The 20,041-nt window shown below is 58.4% G+C and overlaps 3 protein-coding genes across 5 annotated transcripts in view; 1 reads left to right on the top strand and 2 right to left on the bottom strand.

Annotated features, from left to right (window-relative positions):
• VOPP1 (VOPP1 WW domain binding protein) overlaps nucleotides 1-3,842 on the bottom strand; it is a 132,214-nt gene extending 128,372 nt beyond the window's left edge. The window contains exon 1 of the mRNA XM_057550003.1: nucleotides 1,797-3,842. Coding sequence (XP_057405986.1) covers nucleotides 1,797-1,799 — 3 coding nt within the window. The 5' untranslated portion in view covers nucleotides 1,800-3,842. The remainder of the gene's footprint in view (nucleotides 1-1,796) is intronic.
• Nucleotides 3,843-3,927: 85 nt separating this feature from the next.
• On the top strand, nucleotides 3,928-6,294 carry PGAM2 (phosphoglycerate mutase 2). The gene is made up of 3 exons (XM_007187677.3): nucleotides 3,928-4,392; nucleotides 4,479-4,659; nucleotides 6,085-6,294. Exons 1-3 carry the CDS (start codon nucleotides 3,979-3,981, stop codon nucleotides 6,249-6,251), a joined length of 762 nt encoding a protein of 253 aa, XP_007187739.2. The 5' UTR covers nucleotides 3,928-3,978; the 3' UTR covers nucleotides 6,252-6,294.
• An 826-nt stretch (nucleotides 6,295-7,120) lies between these two features.
• DBNL (drebrin like) lies at nucleotides 7,121-19,514 on the bottom strand. Of its 3 annotated transcripts, none has more exons than XM_057550008.1 (13): nucleotides 19,361-19,514; nucleotides 15,687-15,742; nucleotides 13,759-13,871; nucleotides 13,074-13,148; nucleotides 11,926-12,072; nucleotides 11,068-11,145; nucleotides 10,593-10,744; nucleotides 10,432-10,480; nucleotides 9,917-10,010; nucleotides 9,225-9,320; nucleotides 9,010-9,122; nucleotides 8,662-8,758; nucleotides 7,121-8,181 (listed from the first exon to the last, which is right to left on the bottom strand). In XM_057550008.1, the coding sequence occupies exons 1-13, from the start codon at nucleotides 19,441-19,443 to the stop codon at nucleotides 8,042-8,044; spliced, it is 1,293 nt and encodes a 430-aa protein (XP_057405991.1). In that variant the 5' UTR covers nucleotides 19,444-19,514; the 3' UTR covers nucleotides 7,121-8,041. The 3 variants fall into 3 exon arrangements, with proteins under 3 accessions (XP_057405991.1, XP_057405992.1, XP_057405993.1); XM_057550009.1 differs by having other exon boundaries at nucleotides 10,432-10,477; XM_057550010.1 differs by having other exon boundaries at nucleotides 9,917-9,992; nucleotides 10,432-10,477.
• Nucleotides 19,515-20,041: the final 527 nt, after the last annotated feature.

Genomic DNA, 20,041 nt, shown 5'->3' with positions numbered 1-20,041 from the left:
GGAAAATTCACAAACCTGTGGAGATTAAACAACATACTCCTGAACAATCAATGAGTCAAAAAAGAAGTCAAAAGAGAAACCCAAATACATCTTAAGACAAATGAAAATGGAAATACAACATACCAAAACATATGGGATGCAGCAAAAGCAGTTCTAAGAAGGAAGCTCATAGCAATATACGCCTACATTAAGAAAAAGAAAGAGCTCAAATAAACAATCTAACCTTACACCTCAAGGAACTAGAAAGCCCAAAGTTAGTAGAAGGACATAAGTAACAAAGATCAGAGCAGAAATAAATGAAACAGAGACTAAAAAGACAACACAAAATATCAATGAAACTAAGAGCTGGTTCTTTGAAAAAAGAAACAAAATAGACAAACCTTTAGCTACTCTTATCAATTAAAGAGAGAGGACTCAAAATTATAAATGAAAGAGGATACATTACAACTGATAACACACAAAGGATCGTAAGAAACTACTATGCCAATAAATTCGACAATCTAGAAGAAGTCTAGCACTGTCAGAACTAGTAAACAAACTCAATGAAGTTTCGGAATACAAAATTAATACACAAATATCAGTCTGTTTCTATACGCTAACAACTAGAAGAAAGAGAAATTAAAAAAATCCTATTTACAATTGCATCAAAAGAATAAAACAACTAGAAATAAATTTAACTAAGGTGGTGAAAGATCTGTACACTGAAAACTAAGACATTGATGAAAAATTTGAAGATGACACCAATAAATGTAAAAATATTCCATCTGCATGCATTGGAAGAACTGACATGGTTAAAATGTCCACACTACCAAAAGCAATCTATAGATTCAATGTAGTCCCTATCAAAATTCCAATGGCATTTTTCTCAAAAAAGAAAAAAAAAAAACCAAAACACTAAAATTTGTGTGGAACCACAAAAGACCATGAATAGCTAAAGCAATTTTGAAAAAGAGGAACAAAGCTGGAGACATCACAGTTCTTTGTAACTATATTACAAAGCTATAGTGATCTAACAGTATGATAGTGGCATAAAACCCACACATAGACCAAAGGACGGAACAGAGAACCCAGCAATAAGCCCACCCACATGTGGTCAATTAATTTACAACAAAAGAGCCAAGAATATACAATAGGGAAAGGACATTCAATAAATGGTTTTGGGAAAACTGGACAGCCACATGCAAAATTGTCCTAGGTATTTTGAATATTATTTTGAGAGTCTGTTTAAATTCTAAGGAGAATGTTGATTGTATTGTTTTGGCAGGTAATCCGGTCACCGGTGGGTCAGCCTGGGTCAGAGCCCACAAGTACAGGGAGCCCAGGAATTCACCTGTACCTGTACTGAATCACTCCCCTAATCTCCCTCCTCTTCATGCCTGACCTGATCCTTGACAGCTCTCTGGGGCCTGCTTTCCAGGACTTCGAGCCGGAAGTCTGGGGCCTTAGTTTCCCCCCTTGCTGCACAGCTCCTGCAGCTGCATCCACTCCTCAGCTGCAGGAGGGCGGAGAGAGAAAGCAGCGGGCGGTCGCCGTACACTCTCGTGGCCTCACCTCCTCTGGTTAGAGGGTAGCTCTTCTCTCAGGGTTTCAGGTGCCTGCCTGGCCGACACTGCCACCTCCACATCACTGCCCAGGAGCTGTGGTGGGTTAAGAAGGCAAAAAAGGGAAGGGGCCTGTAGGAACTTTGTTTCTGTCCCTTGGACCAGAGGGATTCTCTGGAGCCCTTTCTGTCCACATTGGGGGCACTTCTAGGTTTCAAGCTGGGCCACCCTGGGAGAAAAAAATGGAAAACTCACCATGGAACTCTGAATCTGATCCGCTTCATCTGCCTGCTACTTACTCTTCAGTTCTCTGAGATCTGCTTTCTGCCTTTGTCCAGGATTTACAGCTGTGGTCATGGGGAGGAACCAGTGGAGGGGGCTCGCTCCTCCCTCCCAGGACAGTCCTGTTGAAGCAGCAGCCCTCCTGCCCCCTTGCTTGCTTCTCCATGGACCTCACCACTGCCTACCACGCCACACATCACATGATGTCCATCTCCCATCACTGGGATGGAGACCCCCACGAGCAGGGCCTCGCTGGCCCAGCGCTTGAACAGCGCCGGCACACCAGACATGCCCAGCAAATACTTTCTGAATGAGTAAGAGTCAGGCTGGAGCGAGCCAAGGCTTAGAAGCTGTGTCTGGTCTTCTCAGGCTTCAACTCTCCTCTGAGGTCCCCGGCTTTCTCAACATCCATCAGGCAGGCAGGAGGGCATGTCCCGTCCCGCCCTTTGGCTGGCAGTAAGGCCCCAGTGGCCCCCCAGTCTAGCAGCTCCTCACCATGCCACCTGCACCCAGGCCAAGCAGCCTTATTCTCACCTAACCCAAAGCCACCACCTCTACCAGGGCCTTTGGCCTCCAATCCTGCCTCCACAGCGGCAAGTGACTTTCAAATATAACCATGCTTCAGACTCTCCAGTGATTCCCATTCGTCAGGACACAAGGCCCGGCCCCTCTATACCTCTCTACCACACACTTGTTTGCTGTTCTATGAGGATTGGTTCTTTGCTGGTGCAGCTGCAACTTGGCATCTTGACCCCGCCGCTCTGCTTCGTTTCTTCACAGCCCAGATCGCAGTAGCCCTTGTCCCCCAAAACCTGAATGCAGAAGTCCCGGGCCTGCACCCAACTCTACACTGCCCCCTAGTCCCAACCTTGGCCTACCTCTGGGCGCTCCTGATAAGCTGGGCACAGACCTAATAACCAGTACCTCTGATTCTGGGGCTCCTTGGGGACATGAATCCTGGATTTTTCTTTTTCTTTTCAAAGGTGGTTTCAGCTGGGAGGAATGAGCCTGGCTTGGGTGAAGGTAACTAGGGTGGGAGAGTGTGGCACATGTGGATAAGCACTTGACAAAGGGATGCGAAAGAGGAAAACCTTCTGTTCCTCTCTGGCCCAAGCAGCCAGGCCCCCAGCTACCCCTGGCTGTCCTGGAAACCCAGCCCTGCCCAGCTCAGCCCTTGGTCTACACTGCTGCCACCTCCCACAAGGCCAGACCTCTCCCCAGGGCTACGGTCCTCACCAGCTCCCCCGCTCTGCCCACAGCAACCTTTCCTCCTCCCCTGTGTGGAGATGACGGCACAGCGCCCCCCCCAGCCTGGCTGTCAGCCAGAGGCCTCCACAGGGCTCATCCTGTGGGCAAGGCTGGGGCGCAGAGCCTGCCAGGGCAGAGGGACCTGAGGAGGGGGGTCAGGAGTCCCGGGGAAGGTCCCCTGCCAATATACAGACCCCATTCATGGGAGAGCAGAACAGCGCCCCAGGGGGAACCTCCTGGCAGCTCACACGTATGCACACAGGTGTGCACACATGCAACACAGACATGCGTGCAAGGCACACGGACGCGTACATGCAGTAGGACGTGAGCAGCACATGCACGTGCACCTAGGCACGCACATGTGGGTGGGTAGACACACGTGCGTACTCATGACCCTTGGCTCCCTTTGACACCAGGCTAGCGTACTTCCCGAGACGCAGGCTTGTCCCCGGTTGCGCTGAGTGACTCGCAGAAAGCACTCAGGATTTTCCCGTGCCCCTGCCTGACAGCGGCAGCCCCCGAGAGCTGGCAGCAGGCTGACGGGGCGCGGGCCCAACCTCAGGGGGAGTCTTTCCCCGGCTGGCCCTTCTGTTCCCGCTAGCCCCCTTCTCAGGCTTGCTGGAGGCCCGGACTTCTGCCCTTCCTGCCCGGCCCTGCTCGGCAGCCCCGCCCAGCCCGGGCTCTGGGCACGTGGGGACTGGTGGCTGACGGGGCCATTTTTCCAGTGCGGCTCTCGGCCTGCCTTCTACCCGGCTCTGCTGCCGGCCACCTGCTGCCGCCCGTCAGCCCCGGAACGCTGACTGGCAGTTGGCTGGGGCGGGGGCTGGGGCCAGACCGTTATAAAGCTGGGGGCGCCCGGGGGTCACCTGTCCCTGCCTGGAGCCCGCGAGTGCCCTCCGCTGCCACCATGCCCACCCACCCCCTCGTGATAGTTCGGCACGGCGAGAGCACCTGGAACCAGGAGAACCGCTTCTGCGGCTGGTTCGACGCGGAGCTGAGCGAGAAGGGGGCTGAGGAGGCCAAGAGGGGGGCCCACGCCATCAAGGACGCGAAGATGGAATTTGACATCTGCTACACGTCGGTGCTGAAGAGGGCCATCCACACCCTCTGGACCATCCTGGACACGACGGACCAGATGTGGCTGCCCGTGGTGCGCACCTGGCGCCTCAACGAGCGGCACTACGGGGGTCTCACTGGCCTCAACAAGGCCGAGACGGCCGCCAAGCACGGGGAGGAGCAGGTGAAGATCTGGAGGCGCTCCTTTGACATCCCTCCGCCCCCCATGGATGAGAAGCACCCCTACTACAACTGCATCAGCAAGGTGAGCGGCTGGGGGTCGGGGGGGGGCGGGGGGTCTGGGGACGGGGGCCCAGGCTGGGGAGTGAACCGCAGCATGGACGCCCCCAGGAGCGTCGCTACGCAGGCCTGAAGCCGGGGGAGCTGCCCACGCGAGAGAGCCTCAAGGACACCATCGCCCGGGCCCTGCCCTTCTGGAATGACGAGATCGCCCCCCAGATCAAGGCCGGCAAGAGGGTGCTCATCGCAGCCCACGGGAACAGTCTGCGGGGCATCGTGAAGCACCTGGAAGGTGAGGCCCGTCCCGTCCTCACACAGGGTATGGGCAGAGGTTGGGGGGTGACACGTTCCCCTGAGCCAGCGAGCCCCCAGCCGCTCGTTTCGTAAAAGTGCCGGCTGCTTTGCTGAGGCACCCAGGCAGGGCAGGGCTTCCACACTGTGAACTGGACTGGGAGGGGTGAGAAACCACTTAAAAAACCAGCTCTGTAAAAAAGAAATCTCCATTGCCGTGTGTCCTGGGACACTGTGTAACATGAGTCTCCTTCTGAAGATTCTGGGTGAAAATGTGTGCCGCCACTGACCCAGGGCCCAGGTCCTGCACAGGGGTCCACAGCTGGCCTGGCTTCCCAAACACAAGCCTCGGGTGGGAGGAGGAAAGGCCCGGGGGTGGCCCCTTGCCCAAGGACACCCACCCCTGAAGAGGTAGGGCCATCTGGCTCTAAATCCCAGCTTGCTGAGTGACCCTGGTCAAGTCACTTCACTGGCAGCTGCTGGATAAGGGACTGAGGGCGGCGCCCTGCCCGCACCCCAGCTCACACCCACTCGGGGCAAAGACTAGTCAAAAGAAGGGTGCAGGGTGCAGAGAACGCCAGAGACCTCAGGTTGCTAGCCTGGCTTCCACGAAAAGGGGGGCAACCCCTCCCAGCATGACAGGCTTCCTCCATGGAAGCCCCCGTCCGCCGTTCTGAGGCCGAGTCCACACAGACGCCTCACGGCTAGCGCTGAGCCTAGCAGATGGAAAGAGCACCTGCCCTCCCTTCTGGGGGCTCCCTGCAGCCTGGCCTAGGAGAAACGAAGGCACCGAGGCAAACGTGAGTGGGGTCTGCCACTGCCCAGAGCATGTTCCCTTAAGGACTCCCTGCACCAGCGGGGTGGGCGGGGTGACAGGAATACCAAAGGTCGAGCTGCTATTCCAGGCCAGGTCTGTGGGAGGCCAGCAGGGCTGGGTCGGGTTTCCACAGAAAACTCTTTTCACCTGGCAGGGCCCCCGTCCACCCCGGCCACGGGCAACGCTTCTCGCTGTCCCTATCCCACCCCCTTTCTCAGGGGCACCGCTGCTCCTCTGCTTAGGATGTCCAGAAACTAGAACTCTCTAGAAGCCAAGTGGTTAAGGTCTTTCCTGACCCCAAACACCCACCAGTCTGAGCAGAGTTCCCGCTGGGCCAGGGGGGCCGATAGCGTCACCCCAGATGAGGACAGCTCGGGCCGGAGCGAGGTCCTCGGCTCACCACAGCTATTTCTGTTGGCTGCTGTCTTGGTGCTGCCTTGACCTTCTCGAGGCACACTTCTGCGGCCGTGCTGTCGGGTGGGAGGGCTGCCGCCTGGCAGACAGCTCTGTGGCCCGTAAAGGTCACGCAGCCTGCTAAACGCAAGGGCAAGCAGGTGGCTGGCTGGCAGGCAGGCTGGGAGGGCTGAGGACCCTGTTCCTCCGGCCCAGGGATGTCGGACCAGGCCATCATGGAGCTGAACCTGCCCACGGGGATCCCCATCGTGTACGAGCTGGACCAGGCGCTGAAGCCCACCAAGCCCATGCGCTTCCTGGGTGATGAGGAGACCGTGCGCAAGGCCATGGAAGCTGTGGCAGCCCAGGGCAAGGCCAAGTGAAGGGTGGGCTCTGGCAATAAAGGCACGTCCTCTCACTGCCTCAGGCCGGTGTGGCCCCAGGCCGCCGCCCCCCAGCGCTCACTCAGGGCCGGTTCCGCCGCGGGCCTGGAGCCTGGGATTCCACACACACCGCCCCGGGCCCCCGCTGCCTGCCCAAGCCTCCCCCGCTGGGTGCGGGGACCCCGGTAACACGGAGGCCAAGAGCCTCCCTGTCCCCGGCTATCGGGTGGCTCCTGGCAAGCCCCTACGATGACCCGCAGAGCGGAAGAGCCACTTCGTAACCCTGCTCTAAATCCGAGTGCCCAGGGTCACTTAGGGAGAGTCCAAGTGACCCAGCCCTCCCCATGGCGAGCGAGGACTGTGGCCGACACACCACTTCCTTCACACTGGTTGTCCTCTACTGTGCTGGCAGCCCCAGGGTGGGAAGGGCAAGGTGGTACCCTGAGCCCTGCCCCACGGGTGTCCCCTTGTCCAGGGGCAGACAAGCCCACAGGTGGCCATGCCTGATTCATGGGGCTTTGACAGCTGGGGTGGGCCCTGGAGGCTGTCCTAAGAAGTCAGGACATGGTGAGGCCCGCCCGCAGCTCAGCCTGAGAAGGCAGGAAACGCCATCTGCAGCCAGGTGGGGAGGGGGCACCGGGACTGGCCACCACCTGGGCCGACGGCCTCGGCAGCGCATCCTTTGCCCCCAGCTGCTTCCACCTGGCGCCTCCCAGAGCACGAGAGCTTAACTCCCCGCCCGCTCAGCGGGTGCAGGTGCCTCACTCCAGGCGCGTGTGCACACTGGCTGTCCTGCGTGGGCGGAGGCTCCCCATGGCAGGGATCAGCGTGGCCCTCGGCCCCTCCCACGGAACTGAAACGCAGGCGGCTGACTTGCAGTCACACGTTGACCTTTATGCCTCTTCCAGATGGCTAAGGGTTGGTCAGGGGTCTGAGGGTGCACACGTGAGGGCTACAACAGGAGGGGTCGGAGCTAGGGCCGGCGTGGGGCAATTCTTACTGCAGAAGCAGACACGGGTGGGCTGGGGCAGAAAGAAGGAAAGACAGTAGGAACAGGCCACCATGGTTACTTTCTCTAAACCGTATCAACTGAGGTGCACACCGGGGCCAGCAGACAAGAGTGAGCCACGTGGAAGGACACGCAGTGTCTGTTGATGTTTTCACCTCTTCCTTCACATACTTAGATGGGGGCTTGGTTGTCCCTATCTCCACTGCCCAGAGCCCAGGAAGAGGGACAGAGAAATGGGGAGCACAGAGCAGGTTCCAGAAAGACTGCTACCAAAACTATCATGACCCACTCTGACTTTGGTCATCAACTCTAAGTTCACTGTTCCCAAGGGTCACTGATAGCTATAGACACCATCCCTTAAAGCCAAGAGGAAAAGGAAAAAAAGGCAAGTGCAGAAGGAAACCTCTAGATGCCCCTGCTCAGACCCACCCCCGCAGACTGGCAGGGCCATACTCCTTGGGAAGAGGTCACTGAGAGGCTGGCGCTGGGCAGGGCTTGGCTCAATGTCTTCTGTTGGGGGTCAAGGACCAGGCTGGGTGGGAGGACTTGGGAAGCTGTTGGAAGCGCGTTTGGAGATCACCAGGTTATTGCTGCATTTGGGGCAACAGAGGCCGAGCCACCCAAGCCAGAGGGAGCCCGAGGGCCTGCCCTCATCAGGGGATCCCATTCCTAGAAAAGTGCCGTACACAACCCTCACGCCACCTCTTCCAGCAACAAGGAAATCACGTCTGGGTGGGGAAGGGAAGGACAGCCCTCGGCTTCGGCCGGCAGTCAGGGGTCCTTACTCAATGAGCTCCACGTAGTTGGCGGGAAACATGCCAAAGTGGCCGTCTGGCCCATAGCCACGCCACCAGCCTTCGTCAATCACCTCAATGCCCGTGATGAGGTTCTCGGGGTCAAAGGAGATCTCGGTCTCGTCGGCTGCAAAGAAGGGGAGCCCAGATGCAGCGCTGAGGGCTCTGGGACAGCCAGCCCTCAGCCTGTCCTGATGCCGCTCCTGTGGCCATTCCCCCAGTACACACCTTCCTACAGGGCCTGGCCCTGGGCTCAGCGTCCCAGCGAAAGGCTGGATACAGCACTTCCACACATCAGCCCGCTCCCCGAGGCCTCTACCCAGGGCCAGCATGGGCACCGGCATCCAGGCCTGGGCCCGCTTCTCTGGTCACACTTCCTGGCACTAGAACGAGGCGGGCACCTGGGATTCACACCAGTGGACAGCAAGTAGCTGCCCGGAGCACGTGGGGAGGCCTGGGCTGGGCAGGGCACCCACCCCCTCTCCCTCCTCACCCTCCTGTCTTCACTTCTGACACGCCCCGGGGCCATCCCCTTGAGGGAGTCCGCAAATCCTGCCTCCTGATCTTGGGCCCCGTGGTTTGAGGTGGCAGAGCTGCAGCACGTTACCTGCCTGGTAGTCATACAGGGCCCGGGCACAGAGCCCTTTCCCACTCAGCCCCGGGTAGTGGTCAATGCGCTCAGAGCTGGTATCTTGCTGCTGCACCTACCCACGGATGGGAAAGAAGAAGAGAAGTCTGGGATCGTGGTTACCCAGATTCAACCCTGCCTGTGACCAGGGCTCACGGCAGACTTGGGGGGAGGGCACACGGGGCACGGGATGCTCCAAAATTAAACAAGGTAATTCACAGGTAGTGCGCCGCGGAAAAGTCAGGCATCCCGTGATGGGCACGGCCAAGGAGCGCGTTTCTGGGCACGCGGGCCCTTCACACATCTGCCCTGCTGCAGAGAACCCACCACTGGCGGCTCCTCGTAGAGGGTGTCCTGCTCTGGGGGCTCCTCGTACACGGCCTCCTCTTCCACTGGCACCGAGCACGGAGGGGCGCTGGGCGCCGGCTCCTTGCGGAGATCTGCACGGGAGGACACGACCCACTCTGAGCCAGGGGAGGGGAGAGGACATGCCACGTCTCCCTCCCACCCCCAACCCCCCACAGGGCAGCCGAGAGCCTTGCCTGCCCCGGGCCTTGAGGTGGCGTGAGCTGACTCTCTGCTGAGGGGGGTCTCCGGCTGGGTGAGCTGCTTCTGCAGGAAGGGGCTCCTCAGCTTGCCTGCAAACCAACGGTAAACACTGAAGACATCACACTGCTGGAAAGGGGGAAGAACCAAGCCCTCTCTGCCCCTTCTGTGCCCTGCACTGCCCGGAGGGTGGACCTGTTCTGGGACAGCGGCTGTCATGCAGGGAGCGAACGGAGACATGCAGCAGCTGCAGGAACACCTCCCGCTGTACACACGTCACACACACATCGTACACTCCAAGCAGCCCCTTGGGGGCCGTGTGCAGTACTGGAGAGCGGACCAGCAGTGCAGTCCAATATAGCCTTTGGGGGCCAGAGAGGTGACTGATGCAGGTCTCTGAGACCCAGACAACAGCCCAACGTCAGGGGGCTTACAGGGCCGGGGCTGGAGGGTGTCCACTCTAGAGCCACACACGGCCCCTCCTGTCCCATCAGGTCAAGAGCAGCAAGGGGCCACCTGGGTCCCCGGCTCCCGTGCCAGAAGTGACCCTCATGAGCACGGGCTCTCCTTACTCATCCCTTTCACCTTCTGATACGTCTGTCTCTAAGTCAGGGGGCCCTGCCCTGGGACCCCAGGCTCCCCTTCAGCCTTCCCCTGCCTCACAGCTGGGTGCAGAGGGAAGTCTCACCTGGCTGGGGGCTGGAGATGGACGTGGTGGACACGGCCCTCTCCTTCTGCTTGAAAATCTCCCGTGGGTGTGCCGGCTGTGGACAGACAGGCTCCTGAAGGAGCGCGCACGGAGCCGGCAGTGAATGAGGATCCGGGAGCCATCAGCCTGCCCGGCTCCCTGCAGCTGTGCAGGGGGTCAGGAAGCAAAACACCAAAGCTGAGGGGCTCACAGGCCTCTGCCAGGACCAGGCGGAGGTCCGTGCCGGGCTGAGCTTCTGCCCGTGGCTCTCCTCTCCACTGACGGCCCTGACACACCACGTGTCCCACGTTCTAATCTGCCCCAGCCGGCTGCAGGCCCCTCCCAGTAAGCCCCTCCCCCAGGTCTGCTGGGCGGGGTGTGCGCATCTGGAGGGACCCACACGGCCCCGGGGCTCACAGCAGGCGGCCTGCGCGCCTGTCCCGGACGAGCCTCAGCGGATCGGGGACCCGCGTGCGTCCCTTTGGCCCCTCAAGGTGGGGGCGTCCAAGACTCACCTGCTCCTCTCTGTTCCTTGAAAGCGCTTCACGCGGCTCCCACTTCCTGCTGGGAGGGGCAGAGGGAAGAGCTACGGCCTGGCCTCGGCGCCCCCCTCACCTGCCCCTGGGGGACGCTCCTAGGGAGGAGGAGAGAAGGTCCCGGGGCAGCCCCGCCTCACCTCTGGGGCCCGGCCTCGCCGCCCTGCTCCTGATAGCGCTGCTCCCGGAGCGCGGCCTCGCGCAGCTCCCGCTCTCGGCGCTCCCGCTCCAGCCGCTGGCGCTCCTCCTCTGCCCGCCGCTTCTCCTCCAGCCTGCGGTTCTCCTCCTCCTTCTGCAGGGAGAGCCGCGGGCGGCTGCCCCACTCGGTCTCTGCGCTGCGGGCCGCGTGGACCCGCTCTCTCACCCCCGGGCTACGCAGGCAGCCTGCACGGGCCGTGGTCAAGCGTGGGCTCTACAGCAGCACTCACTGGCCTTGTTCCCTAACGCCTCTAACCCTCAGTTCAACCATCTGCACGTGGGTGCTACCAGGGACATCTGTTCTATGAGCTTATTGTAAGAAAAACTGAGACACAGCAAGTAAACCATTTCCTGGCTGGTGCACACAGGACCAGACCAAATGCCAGCTCTCATCCTCACGCCCTGGGCGACACTTACCTCTGCTTTGGCCCAGAAGCTGTCTTTGCCAACTCTTTTGATCTCAGACACAGCGTTGGTCTTCTGGTACACAGAGCCCTGAGGGGGACGGAGAAGTCACTACAGGGTCATTGACAGGCGCACAGGACGCAGGTAAGAACTGTTAGGATGGTACCTGGCAGAGGGAGTGGCGCCTGGCCCAATGACCCCTGAGGAGACTGACACCTAGAGGGCGTGAAAGGCCCTGGGAACTGCAAGTGGGGAAGCTCAGCCCCGGACGACACTGCACCAGGCCCCTACGGATGGAAGCCAAGGCAGGAAAGGCCCCTTGGCCTGCCTGAGAGTCCTGGAGGCGGGGCAGTTCTGAGGCAGGCCTCTGGACAGGGGCCCCTCAGACAGCTGACTGCCATGGCAGAACCCCCAGGGTCTCCAAGAACCCCAGCTCCCATCCCGCACCAGACCACAGGCCCACAGGCGTCCGTGTGCCCACAACTCAGAGGGGCCTGCCCTGTCCACCACCAGAAGTTTCTCCAAAGCAACCACCGTCCAGGGCGGCACAGGACACTCTGGGGCCATGGCCTGGAGGGTGGACGGAATTTCCCTGCAGAGAACCTCTGACCACACATAAGAGGCTCTGGAACTACCAGGCAGGGTCAAAGGCCATGCCTCATGCCCACCAGCACCCGCCTCACCAGGAGGCAGCCCTTGCTCCTGTCAGGCTCGGGGTCACCGTCTGCACCTCAGTCCGGCTCCAGGACCGGAAGCCAGGCAGGGGGAGCCCAGCCCCCGAGGGAGAAAGCGCTGAGGGCGGGTCTGATCGGTCCAGCAGCTAGAACTGCACGCTCCTGCCCAGCCACCTCAGGCCCACAGAGCACTCACCACTGGGGCCTGGGGGCCCGTGTCCTGGAAGCGGCTGCCCTCTCTGTGGAAGGTGTAGTTGGCCCCTGAGGCCCTGGCCACCTTCTGCATGATGCACTCGGGCTCCACATCCTCCTCGGCCCTGGCGTTGATGGTCACGTGGGCCCCCTGCAGCAGGAGCGACTTCATGAACAAAAAGCACCGCGACCCCAGGAGAGGACAGGCCGCACACCTCGGTCCGCACGGCACGGCGGCTGCACCGCGCTCAGGGTCCGGAGACCCTGCCAGGAACCAAGGCACGCTCTCCCCAAGGCCTCCGGAAAGCCAGCTGAGGGAAAGCCATCGTTCTTGTCCCAGCCTGCGTGCGAGGCCCCTGCCCTCCACGGTGTGGCCTGTTCTGTGGTGCTACAAGACAGCCCCGGCATTAAAGGGCTTCTTTCTAGTGAATGAAATCCAACCTTAAAAGTCACCTGGAAACAAGCACATTTTCTACAAAAAGCAAGTTACTGATTTCTCTTGAGAAGTGAGAACTATGACCTTGTTGTTACTAAATACCAATAAGCTCGGGACCTTCTCTTTCGGCTCCTAGATGGAGAAACTGAGGTGCATCTGAAGAAGTGTGGCCAGAACCAGAAATCAAAGTCCTGAGCCTCCTTGCCAGTAACCAAAGAAATGCAAAGAGTTAGCTGACAAGTGAACAACAAATGCTTTTTGATACAAAATGCTTTTGAAATTAAACAAGGTTCCATTACATGATGACTGAAATAAATGCGTGCAAAAATGGACTAGAAAAGAATGCCTTAAAGGGAACGTGCACGCTGAGGTTGTGAGCGGAAGCAACCCGCCTTCTCCTCCAAGTCCTGCTAGTACTGCTAGAAGTCTGTACTCACAAAACAAATGCAACCCAAGGCCTAGCCCCACCCCAAGACCAGCTGCAGCAGGGCCTCCTCAAGGTCCTTCGTCCTTCCTTCCCGCTGAAGCCAGCTTGCAGGTGGCCCTGGCTACCTCCTGGGCAAGAGGAGAGCAGCCTCTGGCTACGCCCTGAAGTCCAGACACAGCATCGGGACGTGAGGCACACTTCCACCTCCGGCTGTGATGCCCGCTCACTCATACCCTGGAACCCCGGGACCTGGTGAACTCTGCGAGGCCCTGCACAGAGCAGCCCTCACCTTCAGGAAGCTGGCCATGGTGCTGACGTGGTTGGCGCACGCTCCCTTCCGCACGTCATTCACGCCCTCGCCGGTCTGCAACACAACACACGCAGCATGAGCCGCCAGTTCCTCGGTGTGACCCAGGACTCCCCGCAAAGCCACTGCCCACTCCAGGGACTCGGCAGTTTCCCTGTGTCCCGGGAAGGAGCAAACCACAACCCCAAAGCAGAGGACACGGTGAGCCCCCACACCCCCGAGTCGGGGAGGCTCTTGGAGCAGGACGGTCGCCAGCGTCCACTGTGGGGCGCTGCCTTAGAACTCCCTAGTCCCCACCCGGGGGCTCCACTTCATGAGAGCCCCCGTCCTACACTCCCAGCGCCCTCCCAGCCCTTATCCAGGCACTCTGCTCCCTCAGGGTGACTACCTGAAGAGGACAAGAACGTGAGTGTCCTGTGGCTGTGTGTACTCCATTGCACAGGAGCAGTTCTGGGCTGGAACAGTGAATTCTACACTAGCAAGGCCCCAGGTATTTTTTGGGCCACACTGAATTAATCCACTATTCTGTTCATTCACCAGATTCAAGCTGTTCTAAAGTCAAGTCCTCTTCTGCTCCAGTCACAAAAGGCAAAGCACGAAAGAAGAAAAGGGAGTTTTTCCGGGTCACACCTAGAGGAGAACTCGGAAGCCCTCAAGTTCCACATACCCAGTTGATGAGGACAAACTTGGGCAGGCCGGAGTTGGGGTCCTTCACTCTGCAGAAGGCGTACATCACCTTCCCACTGTTGAGCTCCTCCACCATTTCCTCCAGGCCCCCCTCTGCAGCAGTCACAAGGAGAGTCAGGGGCAGGCCAGGCACCCCACGCCCACCCTGGCACCTAGTCCATCAGGAAAGGAAGCCCCAGCTGCCTCTAAACCAGGGTTCTCAGCCCCATCTGCATCTGAATCAGATTCCTAGGCCTACCCGCACTAAGCTGACTTACGAGAACTGGATGGGACCCAGGATCTGCATTTGTGAAACGCACCTCAGCCCCGCTCACCACGAGAGAAAGCCCCTAAGAAGCAATGAAGACGCAGGAAAGGAGGGAGGGAGGGAGGGAGGAAGGAAGGAAAGGCACCTCAGGTGATTTTTTAAGCCACACTAGTCTAAAAACCACTCCTGTAAACCCACAGGTAATTCTGGAAGTAAAAATGTCATTTATGCTACAAACCAGGCAAGCACCAGACCTCCAAATGGAGGGGCTCTGCAACAATTTTACCATTGCCTGCACTCCACAAACCGCCCTGGAATAACAGGGCCTGACGTGAGTCACCCTGCCCTTACCCACGTCTGCTCAGACTCCAGGGCCACCCAGAGGGTCCCAAGCAGATGTTAACTTCCTGCCATATAGGGCCTCAGCTCTGAGACTCTCTGAGTAGGGATAAGGGAGTGATGGGGCCCAGGAATGCCATTCTTCCCTAACACTCAGGCTGTGAGCCCCAGCATGTACTAGAGTTTTGGGTTCTCATCAGGTATCCCAAACCCCCTCAGACTGTGAGAAGGACCTGGATCAGGTATTTTAGCTACAGGGCTCCACGGAACCTGGGGCAGTCCTGAGGCCCTGTGCTGGGCTCTTACAGCAGAGCCTGTGAATACCACTGAGGATGGTGGTATGAAACTCAGCTGAACTCTGCAATTCTCAGTCCCCTATGGCATCACACTGCACCTGAGACCACCGTCAGTGGCAGTCCTTCTAGAAAGAGGACCACCAAGGAGAGGCACTCCAAAGAGGGAGACGTTTTCTACCAACAAGTCACCAGAACCGTTCATGGGGCAAGCAGAGAACACGCTAGTGAACATGCACTGAACAGTGAAGCCGTGTCACTCAGGTCAGGTGAGCTGGCCTTGAGAACGAGGAGTCAAGGGTATCAGGTGGGGGGCCTGCAGTTTCACCCCGTATTTGAGGAGCACTTTTCCAGGTCACCCTGTCCCAGCGGACCGTGTGCACTGATGTGAATTCTCCTGGGGGAGGGTGTGCCCTGCAGAGACTCAGCCCACCAGGAAGAGGACAGAGGGAAGGATGTGTCTGCACCTCCTCTTCCACCACCAGCACCCAGCTCTGCGGGACTGTCACCCTCCCAGCTGCAGCCCAGGCCAGGCCTTGGGCTGCCTGCAAGCTGGAGAGGGCAGCTCTTCCCAACTACAACACAGACAGAGAGCAGTGCCGCCTTGCACCACCAGGCAGAGAAAGCCAAGGAGAAGGTATTTTCACTTAGAAACGTCTGAAACCCGAAGCCGCCCAGGAGGAGCTGTGGATGCCGGGGGCCCACACTGCTCAGCGGAAGCCTCTGTCCTGCCTGGCTGGCTGCAGTCAGCCCCATCAGGGGACCGGGGAATTCCTCAACATTGAAACTGATGTGGGGTAGGCCCACCCTTAGCCAGGGGAGGTGTCACTGCAGTCACGCCACATGCAGGGGACACCGATGCACCCTGAGTGCCCTTCCTCCCGCTGTGACGGCCGAAACGCCAGCAGAGAGGGAGCACGGATGTCACGACTCTCTCCCCTCCACGCACCTCACCCTCCCTCCCGGGCTTCTGCCTCCTGACGGTCCGTCCATAAGAGCCCATCTGCTTCCTCGCTTGATCATACTCACCCCCAGTGCCAGCCACACGGATGTCATTGCTGTTGCCTTCATAGGTAAAGAGGGCCCTGAAACAAAACACAAACAGGTGCTACAGCCAGTGCCCTGGTCACCATCTGCCCCCACTGTGCCCACCAAGGCTTCACGCGGCACCCCAAAGAGCTCAGCGGGACAGTAACCCTGTAGGCTGACACAGACCCCACTCTGAAGTGCAAGGCAGGATCTCAGTAGGCCGCTGGGCCGCCCAGAGCTGAGCCTTCTCAGCTGCAGCTGGCCCGACTTACCAGAGAGGCCTGTCGTGAGGACAAGCCTATGGAGACGGGGCGCATACATCTACTCGGAAGGAAACTGAGCTGTGAAGTTTTACGGCAACCTTCTACACATTTATGTGTGAGATACTCCCCTAGCTACCATGTATGTGAATTTGAACAAACAAAAGATACCTGCATATTCCTGAAACCAAAGCACCCCGAGGAGAAGCAGGAAGGAGAAGTACGTGCATTTTCAATGAGCCTGTGCATATCTGTGGTCTTCCGGGAAGGCTGAAAGGTTGGTGGAGCAGGTCTGCCTGGCCTGAGGCTCTTCCAGCAAACACAGGCTTTTATCGGTTGCGTAGGGCCTTGGAAACCACAGGGGCCATGACTCAACATGAAGTCAGGCCCCTCACAAGACAGGCTCCCTGTCTGGGCAAGTGCTATATCTAGCAGAGCCTTAGGTCTCCACAGGTGACCCTAGGTCACACCGCCCTTCTCCGATAAGCCTAATTATTCATAAGAACTCTGGTAAAGATTTGGGCTTATAAATTATGGGAAATTGTATTAAATCTGGGCCACGGAAGGTCCCTTGACCAGAACAAAGGTCACTCAAAGAGGACATTCTAGAATAGGTGGCTTCTGAGCAGTCCACATGAAGCCCAGACATCGGCACGAACCCTGCGGCGGCTGAGCTCCAGGGAGTGCCGGCAGACCGCCAGGTGAGGGTGCTAATCCACCGGACAGAAATAAAAGGCAAAACCCGGTCTGGGGTATCATCTCCCCACGCTCCACGGCACACGCCTGCTGAGGCGCGCCGGACGGAAGCTCCCGGGTCCACAGTCTGACAGGAGCCATGTCAACTTCCACTCAGCTTCCCCAGGGCCTCGCTAATGCCACTGGGCAGAGCTGCCTAAGCCTGAGAAAGTCAGAAGAAATTAGACCCAGGTCCAGAGATCTGGCTGGGAGGGAGGACAGACTGCCAGGAAAGAACCACTGCTTCCCAGCAGAGGGGAGAGAGTGCAGAAGGAGAGAAACACTCAGAAAAACAGGGGAAAAGAAGACTTGGGTGGTGGCAGACATCCAGACTCTGGTGGCCAGAGTCCTGACCAGCCTTCCTCCTGGAGGCAAGAAGCCCCTGGCTGCAGAAGACAGGGGCACCGGACCAGCAGCAAGAAACAGAGACGGCTGCTCAGCTTAGCTCTTCCAAGAAGGGATCCAGCGGCTAGCAAAGGTCACGCTCCGTGCCGGCCACCTACCCCTCTGACTTCATTCCCCTCCACCCTGGGCTCCAGCCTGAGCCACCTTCCTGAATGTTCCCGGTTCAGAGGCTCACCCCACATTCAATCAAACAACCCTTCTTTCAAACCGACATGAAAAAAAAAAATGGTGTGTTGGCTTGTGCAGGCATATAGCACAAGGAGTATGGGGCACTGGGCATCTTATAATTCAGTCACTTGCCAAAAGCCTAATCTGAGAACCTGCGGCTTGCTAGCGATGGGAATGCAGCCACAAATAATCCCTAAGAGGCCCTGCCTGTGGAACGTACTTTCTAATGGGAGACAAACAAAACACACACACACGCGCACCAACACTAACGTACTGTCAGATAGTGCGGTGGGTGCAGGAAGTGAGCAAACACGCCACGACCTAGGGGAAGAAAAACCTGGGGGAGCCAGGAGAAAGGGCCGGTAAGGAGAGTTGCTGTCCATCCCACCTGGCTCCAGGGCCCGGCCCAACGCACCCACTCTGCACGAGGAACTTTTTATGACCCGCCAAACCGGAGAGCACCTCTTCTTGCTCTGATATCCTCTGCCACTTTTTCCGCACCGCTCTCAGTACCCCTACATCAGGGACAGAGATGGGGACCACCCCACCCTTTCTGGTGAACAGCAAAGGTGACAAGAAAATCGGTGAGGGTGTCTGGTGCATGCCTGAAGGCAGTCAACCAGGGAGATGGGAAAATGTGACTACAGCCACGGAGACAGGAGTCCAGAAAGGCCTCTCCAAAAAGGCAACATCAGGGCTGAGAAATGAAGTTTGGGGAGCCCCCTAGGATGATGTGGAAAGGCGCTCCAGGCAGAGGAAGCAGAAAGAACAAGGCCTGTGAGGAGAAAACAGCTTTGCAAGTTTAAGGAAAAGAAAGCAAGCGAGAGTGGTGGTAAACAGGTGTGACCACAGCACGGTAAACAGGAGGGGCGGTCAGGAGCCTGTCGGCCATGGCAAAGAGTCCAGGCTGTGTTTATGATGCAACAGGAAGCCACTGCAGAGCTTAAGCAGGGAAGTGACATGGGTCTAGATATTTTTTCAGCTAGTGAATGGGGACCTGCCCACATCGACGTGGCCCCAGAGATTCTGCAGACCCAGGCAGCTGGTGTCCTGAAGCTCTTCCCTAAAAGGCCTGGGGGTGAAGGCAAGGCAAGGCAGCAATGTCCTCAGTGTCACAACAGTACACTGTACAAAAGCCGCTCTGTGCTGGGCACCAGGGAAAGCAGACATGCGAAAGCAGTAGCACCTGACAAGTGGAGAGAGCCACAGTAGCTCAGCCGCGCCCAGCGGGCCCCTCCCTAGGCAATGGGAAAAGGCTCCCGCCCCAAAGCTGGTCACCTTACTCCACTGTACTCAGCATACTTCTTGGAAGTACAAGTTCTCAAAACTGGTCAGTGAACACAATTTAAGCAAAAAGGAAGGTAACAGAGAACTACCATGCAAAAAACAACCCTAGTTGCAGGACAGACAGCTGACCCTATGTGTGGGCTGCCCAGGGCTCTCCCAGAGACTTCAGATCCAGGCTTCCAGTACTATAAAGCCTCTAACACCGACAGCCTAGGAAAGGATGTCACTGGGAGGTGGAGGGAAGATGGGACCTTTTTCCAAACACATAACCAGCATCGTCCTTTCCTTCATCTCCCCATGGCTCAGAAATATGAAGTATATTCTTCTTGGAGAAAGGGAGGTTCTCAAATACATATTCACAGGGAACCAGGGCCTTAAACCCCTCCACCTTCCTGCCTGACATCTCCAAAGCAAGGCTGCCAGACCACCCTCAGAGTCCCATCCCTGAGCACAGCGTTTGGAAGAAGCCGGGCGCAGCTTCCGCTTTCTCAAGGAGGGCTGTGGAGGGCCCCTTTGTCCAGGGAAGTCCCCGGGCAAGAAAGGAGAACCTGGCGAAGCACTCAAGCACAGCCAGGAACACGAAGCATCAGCGAGGCCCGCAGGGCCGAGACCGGTGGCCAGCGGAGGGGAAGGGCCGGGGACTCACCGGACCCCCACGCCGGGTTTAACCTGCCCACGCACGGTGGGGCAAGGGGAGACAGGGTGGGGACCGCTCCCCCCGGGGTGTGGCGCAGGTGCGGGGCAGACACGGCTCCGCGCCCCCTGGCTCCCCTGGCCCCAGCCCGCTCCCGGCCCGCCCCAGGCCGCCTCGGCGCCCACCAGTCGGTCGGGGACTTCTCGTTGACCACTTGCTCGTAGGCCTCCTTTAGCGCCGGCCCGTTCCGGCTCAAGTTCACAGCCATGGCCAACCCCGCGGTGTCCGCGCCGCAGCCGCCACCGCCGCCGCTTCCGGGCCCGGGCCGCCCAAGGCGGCCCCACGCCCCGCCCGTCGGCCGGAAGCCCCGCCCCTACGGCCGGAAGCGGAAGCCGTGCAGGAGGGGCCAGGGTGAGCGGGCCGAGGGCTGGCTAGGCGTCTAGAGGGCTGCTGGGGAGTTGGGCCCCGCGTGTGGGTCGCAGTCTGCAGACAGCTGGATGAGGGGGTGGAGGGAGGGCGCGGCCTTCTGCGTGCGCGTCCCCGTGCTCTGTCCCGCCGAGCCCGGGCGCGCCTTGTGGGTCCGGCGGAGGGACCCCACCCAAACCCCTGTTCGCTACACTCACGGAGCCCTGTGCGTTTTATTCTTCAATTCTTGTTGCAGTTAAAGCACTTGCTTGAGAATCCTGGATTCGTGACAGGCACGGGATCCCCCGATCCTCTGTGTGGACCCTCAAAAGAAATTTTATGTATGAATGAAGCAGGCATGAATTAATGAGAAGAATAAAAATGAACACTAAGTGATGGTCACACTACCACAAACCTAACTCAAAGTGCTGTCGTGTTTCTTTGACCTCACCTGCATTTTC

The sequence above is a fragment of the Balaenoptera acutorostrata genome, chromosome 7 (genome assembly GCF_949987535.1).
Source record: "Balaenoptera acutorostrata chromosome 7, mBalAcu1.1, whole genome shotgun sequence".
Classification (NCBI taxonomy): domain Eukaryota; kingdom Metazoa; phylum Chordata; class Mammalia; order Artiodactyla; family Balaenopteridae; genus Balaenoptera; species Balaenoptera acutorostrata.
Note: the sequence above shows the minus strand (reverse complement) of the source record. Positions and strands in the feature narration are given on the sequence as shown.